The sequence below is a fragment of the Macrotis lagotis genome, chromosome 1 (genome assembly GCF_037893015.1).
Source record: "Macrotis lagotis isolate mMagLag1 chromosome 1, bilby.v1.9.chrom.fasta, whole genome shotgun sequence".
In the NCBI taxonomy this organism is placed as follows: Eukaryota; Metazoa; Chordata; class Mammalia; order Peramelemorphia; family Peramelidae; genus Macrotis; species Macrotis lagotis.
The window spans coordinates 921,330,394-921,336,959 of NC_133658.1; the positions used below are offsets into that span (position 1 = coordinate 921,330,394).

The following is a 6,566-nucleotide window of genomic DNA, read 5'->3' on the forward strand; positions in this document are numbered from 1 at the left end:
CTTGGGTGTTTCCATTTGCTGCCCCACCAGAAAACAGTGCAATCTAAATCAGGTTGAAGGTCTGGCCCTCAGGTGTAGCCTAAATTAGATGATAAAGGAAGAAGGAAGATTCCCTTTACAATGCAAACAAAAGATTTACAAAGTTTGTTTCCAACTGATCTCATCACTCCCATTCCCAGGTGTCTCTGCATCAGTACTATATATCAGTTTCATGATGGTACCATTGCTGGGTTCTGGAGAATCCATGATGCCCTTGAGCTTTCCTGGGCCCAATGGAGTGAAACAAGGCTGTATCCTTGCTTCCAAACCTTTTCACAAGATATTTTCAGCCATATTATCAAATGTCTTCACTTAAGATTAGCACAGAAACAAACTCAACTGTCATGATGATAGTAAATTCTTTAACCTGAAAAGGCTACAAGCCAAGACCAAGGTGCAGGGAGCATGGATATATGATCTTCTGTTTGCAGATGATTGTCCACTCAAGGCAACCTCTGAAACTGAGATGCTTCACTGTATGGATTGATTTTCTGTTGCTTGTGCTCATTTTGGTCTAACAATTAACACTGAGAAACACCAAAGTTCAATCAGTCAGACACACACCATCCATAAGTAGAATTACAACAAATGGTGAAGTCTTGAATATTAAGGCTAAATTTATTTACCTTGGAATTGTCCTTTCCAGAGAGATTCAAATTGATAATTTGATTGACATATGGATTTACACAATTTAGTATTTCAGGAGTTACAAAAAAAAGTGTGAGAAAGAAGAGGTATTGGACTACCTACCAAATTAAAAGTCTGTAGGACCATTGTGCTGACCTCATTGCTGTATGCCTGTGAAACCTGAACAATCTACCAATTCCATGCTAAGAAACTGAATAGTTTATTTAAATTGTCTTAGGAAGATTCTGAAGATCACCTGGCTGGACAAGATACAATATACTGAGATCCTTTATATTTTAAAAAATATTCTAGTTTTATTTTCCAATTAAATACAATCGTAGTTTCTACCTATCATTTTTGTAAGATTTGAATTTTATACTTTTCCCCATCCCACCCACAGAAGGTAGTCTGATAAATTTCACATTGTTTCCATGTTATACATTAATCAAAATTGAATGTGTTGAGAGAGAAATTATATTCTTAAGGAAAAAATAAAATATAAGATAACAAAATAATGTAGTACATAAGACACTTTTAAAAAAAATGAATGTCTTTGTTAGAACTCCACAGTTTCCTCTGGTTACAGATAGTATTCTCATCACAGGTACTCTAAAATTGTCCCTCATTATTGCTTTGATGAAATGAGCAAGTCTATTAAGTTTGATCATCACCCTCATGTAGCTGTCAGGGTGTACAATGTTCTTCTGGATCTAAGTTTCTCACCCAATATCATTTCATGCAAGTCTTTACATCCCATTTGTTTTCTAATACAACAATAGGGTTCCATAACATATATGTATGTATATATATATATATATATATATATATACATATATATGGATATATATATACATATATTTCATAATTTCTTCAGCCATTTCCCAATTGATGGACATTCACTCAATTTCCAATTCTTTGCTAAAAGAAAAAGGGCCACTATGAATATTTTTATACAAGTGATGTTTTTAACTGATATCTCTTCTTCAAGTAAACTGCCAAACTTTCAAATGATACACATAGAATGAAATTCTGATGGGCTGGACATGGTATTAAAATTCCAAATATATGTTTGCCCAAGAGATTATTTTATAAAGAATTCAAACGAAGGAAAGTTTTCACATAGGGAGACAAATATATGATACAAGAGCATTCTCAATATCTCTGTGAAAAACATTGGAATTGGTTGAGTATCATGGGAAACACTGGCATAGGACTACCCATCATGGCATGCCCTCATCAGAGAGAGGGTTGCCCTCTATCAGTAAGCAAAATGGAAGCAATTCACATGAATCTCTAGGGATTCATGGGGACTATTAGTGCTTAACTGGTGGTAGGGCGTCCTGAGCTCAAACTTGTCTGAACAGTCACAGTCAGACATATTGTCTCTAATTTGTATTGAATATAGTGATGCTATTTGGTCCTCTTTAATAACAAAGGAAAAAAAAAAAACTCGTTATTACCAAACAAGTTGGCAACAGAAAGTTTATCAAAAAAGCCAAAGCAGCTTAAAGTATGTAAAAGTTCCATTAATTAAATGTGGAAATACCAAATTGTTAACATATAAAAAGTAAAAAAAAATAAATTAGGAAGACATATCAAGATACTATGGTCACATTGACATCATCAAATGATTTAGGCTTAATTCAATACTTTTATTTTGCAAAAGGAAAAAAAACTAAATAATAAGATTTTGAAAATAGATATTGTATGTTGACAAAATCTTCAGTCTTTTTTTTCTGAAAAGAAAAGCAGTTATAAATCTCTACATAATCTTTGTGATAATATACATAGAGAGTATCCTAGATAAAGATTTGAGAAGAGAATATGCAACATTTGGTATGAGTGTAGGACAGGAACCCAAACCCTAGCATATAAATGTGTATGAGGAGAGATGATTACCTTTCGCCTAATTAAGTCAATCAGAGGAAAATATATAAGAATGCCATAGTCAATGTCCAAAACTACCAGGTTAAAGAGAAAACATTCCAAACAACAACAGCAAAAAATACAATGTAAATAGTGTGGAAATATACTCAAGATTTCACAAGACCCAGTAGCTCCTACTTTAAAAGACAGTAGGGCTTGGAACATCATAGTTTGAAAAGCTTAAGATTGGATGTTGCACCCAAGAATAATTTATCCAGAAAAGTTGAGTATAATCCTGGATGAAAAAAAAGGAAATGGATATTTGATGAACTGAAAGTATTGTAGGTATTTGTAAAAAAAAATAGAAACAAAAAAGACCCAGAAATGTGAATTCAATTTAAAATTTGACATACAAAAATATAGATAAAATATAAAGAATAAAGTAGACTAATTTAAGGTATTCATACTATTCCACTCATTCATATGTATGTGCATTTTATATATAATCTATATATGTAGGGTATTTATGTATACAAATTGACATGTGAGGTGGTGCTTTTGATGATGACTTAGGACTACCCCTCACTCAAATCCAATTGATTGGCTTGTGTTGCCACCTTCTTCTTGATATCATAGCCTTCTTCAAGAAAAACGACAAATATCACATAAACATGTATACTTGTGTCTGAATATATAAAATTTTATGTTTGAAAATATCAGTATTCTTAAAACTGCAATCATTACTAACAGTTTGAAAGTTAGATTGGATGTGAGTTGTTTATAATGGGATGGTTCTAAAAACAAAATCGAGTAAGAAAAATAAAAGGGAGAAATTTTATTATTAAATGGCATATAAAAAAAGAAATAATTTCAGAGGAAGTTGGTAGGGATGGAGGACTGGAATGTTGAAAGCTTACTCTTATCTCAGTAGAAGAATAGATAATATAAACATCTGGAATGGTATGAATCTTCTGATCTTGTAGAGAGGTAATAAAACTGAGATGAGTATAGGGAGGAACACTTAGAGGTCTTTATCGATTAGGATTTGGGAAGGTAGGGCTACCAGAGGAGTGCGTGGATTCACACAGGGAGGGTAGGGGAAAGGGTAGAATTCAAATTCTTGGAGAGTAGATTAGAAGGGAAGTGGAAGATGGGGAGGAAAGATAAGGTAGCTTAGAGATTGTGGAAAAAATAGTCAAAATAAGATGGAGGGAAATGCATTAATAGTTTATAGTAGCTCTATTTGCATTAGCAAAGAACTGGCAATGGCAGGCATTCTCATCAACTGGGTAAAGATTGTGGCATTTGGTTTTGATGGAATAATTCTGCACTATTGAACATGCTGAGCTCAAACATGGAAAGACTTGCACAAAATAATAAAAGATGAAGTGAAAAGAACCTAGAGACAATTGTATATTCTAAGTAGCAATGTTGCTTTAAGAATGATTTTGAGTGACTAGTTCATTTCAACTGTTACAAATACATAAATTTAAAAAAAGAGAAATACTTAGGTAGAAAGACCCTAGCTGCATCTAAAGAAAGAAATAATAAATAAAAGGTCATAAAAATAATTTTATATACACACAAACATATAGTTATACATGCATACACCTATTTGTGTCTATTAGGATCCTTTTAAAAATCAAACTGGAAGATCAAAAAGGGAAAAGGAAATTGATAATTTTATGGTATATTTCAAAGAAATAGAAAGTTGAAATTGAAGTTTCACACAAAATCATGTTTTTTATTATACTCTTCTACAGAAAAGCTTTTTTTATTTCAGAAATTAAAAATAAAATTAATTTTAAAAGATAATTATGACAGTGATCATGATAATCATGAGTTTGAACAAAGCAGTCCTTGGTTGGCCCAGAGAATTTTTACTACTGAATCTGGTATAATTGCACATTTTACAAAGAAATAATTCTTCTCCAAAGTTACATTACTGTATAATCACTTCATTGCATTGAAAAATGTCCTATTCACCTAGGAAGAAAGATTCAGCATTGAGAGGCTGAATCAGCTTCCTGAATATCTGTCAAACTAAGAAATCAAATAGGAAAGGAATATGAATGCAAAAAAGTGCCCAGATAAGCCTTTTTTTCACAACTTCTATAAATGAATTGGTGATCTCAAGTACTGTTAGTTCAAGTAATCATTTGATTAATTTCTTTGAATTGCAATTTCTTGATTAAATGAATGAAGCAAATTATAGACAACCATTATTTTGTAGTCACAGGCTCAATCATGAATTTGCTTTTTATCCAATATTCTCCCCTTTTGAATACTTGTCTTTTGGACTATAGGTGTGAAAGGGAAATAATACTGATGAGGGAGGAACAGAACCAGACTTTGGATACCAATTTCATCCTGCTAGGATTATTGGATACAAACCAATATGGATTGCTATTCTTAACAATTATTCTCATCATGTTTATGGTGGCAATTATGGGTAATACAGTCTTGATTCTTCTTATTCACCTTGACATCCGACTCCACACCCCAATGTATGTCCTTCTCAAGCATCTCTCCTTCACGGATATCTTGAATATCAGCAATATTGTTCCCAAGATGGCCATTAACTACATATCTGGAAGGAAGTCCATCACATTTGCAGGTTGTGGATTCCAAGTCTTCCTCTATTCCAGCTTCGTGGGTACTGAGTGCCTTATTCTCACAGCCATGTCCTATGATCGCTATGTAGCCATCTGCCACCCACTGCGCTATCCAATCCTCATGAACCATCGAATCAGTGTCATTTTGGCTGCTGGATGCTGGCTTGGGGGAATCATCAACTCTATAATTCATACAACTTATGTACTGCTCCTCCCATTTTGTGGAACAAGGATCATTGACCACTTTTTCTGTGAAATCCCAGCCATGTTGAAACTTTCTTGCATTGATACTTCACAATATGAAAGAGGAGTGTCTGTGACTGCTGTATTCTTCCTCCTAATTCCTGTCTGCATTATCCTTGGCTCTTATGGTCAGATTCTCCGTACTGTGCTTCATATGAAATCCCTGGAGGCCCAGAAAAAAGCTTTCTCCACTTGTTCCTCCCACCTGGCTGTGGTTGCCATGTACTATGGTTCAGTTATCTTTACATACATGAGACCAAAGTCCTATCATACTCCAGGTCAGGACAAGGTCTTTGCCATCTCATATACTATTCTTGCTCCCATGCTCAACCCTGTCATTTACAGCCTCAGAAATAAAGATGTCTTAGGAGCCCTAAAGAAGGTTTTAGATAAAGCATTTAGTCACAGAAATGAATATTTTTTAAAAATTAGATTGAATGCTCATTAGAAATGTGTGGAAATATTTCAAATAGTATTCATGAACTTCTGGGATTGAAACCAAACTGTTGCTTCTTCCCCTCTTTTAATGTATGACAAAGGTAACTCAACCAACTCACTTATATGCCACTCTAAGGAAAATGTATTTACTTTTTGTATCTATTTGAAGAATGCTTGTATAATTTATTTCAAGAATGATACTGTGATTCGTGTCTCATTTTCTATATTAGACAGTAATCTCCTATGTTATAAATAACAACCAGATGGTACAATAAGATTTAAAAGGTCCATGATTCATGTCATAATTTTCCATCATCTTTCCTGGTTCAAAGGTGCTATCAAACTCCATTGTTTTCCATATCATTCCTTAACTGGCCAATTATCTAGAGTTCTTGACAGTGTTCATACTCAAATATCCACCAAACTGATCACACACACACACACACACACACACAGACAACCATAACACACACACCCATAACACACACACACACACACACATACACACACACACTCACACACACACAAACGCATATTATTCTATTCCATTGACAAAAGAAAATACCTTTATCTGACCGTATAGAAATATCACTTATGATGGTCTGGTTACAAAAGACCTTGAGTTTTTTTCTTTGAATCACTGAATACAATTAGATAGAATTTTGGAATTATTGGTTGAAATGTGAATACACCTCTCTATTCGTATAGAATATAACCCTTCTCAAACTTTTCATCCTA

At 33.7% G+C, this 6,566-nt stretch overlaps 1 protein-coding gene across 1 annotated transcript; it reads left to right on the forward strand.

Annotated features, from left to right (window-relative positions):
• Positions 1–4,860: 4,860 nt before the first annotated feature.
• Positions 4,861–5,838, forward strand: LOC141509362 (olfactory receptor 2AJ1-like). The gene has a single exon (XM_074218852.1). The coding sequence runs from the start codon at positions 4,861–4,863 to the stop codon at positions 5,836–5,838; it is 978 nt and encodes a 325-aa protein (XP_074074953.1).
• The last annotated feature ends 728 nt before the right edge of the window (positions 5,839–6,566 follow it).

Bases quoted from the DNA above. Each gene is read 5' to 3' on its own strand.
- LOC141509362 (XM_074218852.1), top strand. From the start codon at position 4,861: ATGAGGGAGGAACAGAACCAGACTTTGGATACCAATTTCATCCTGCTA.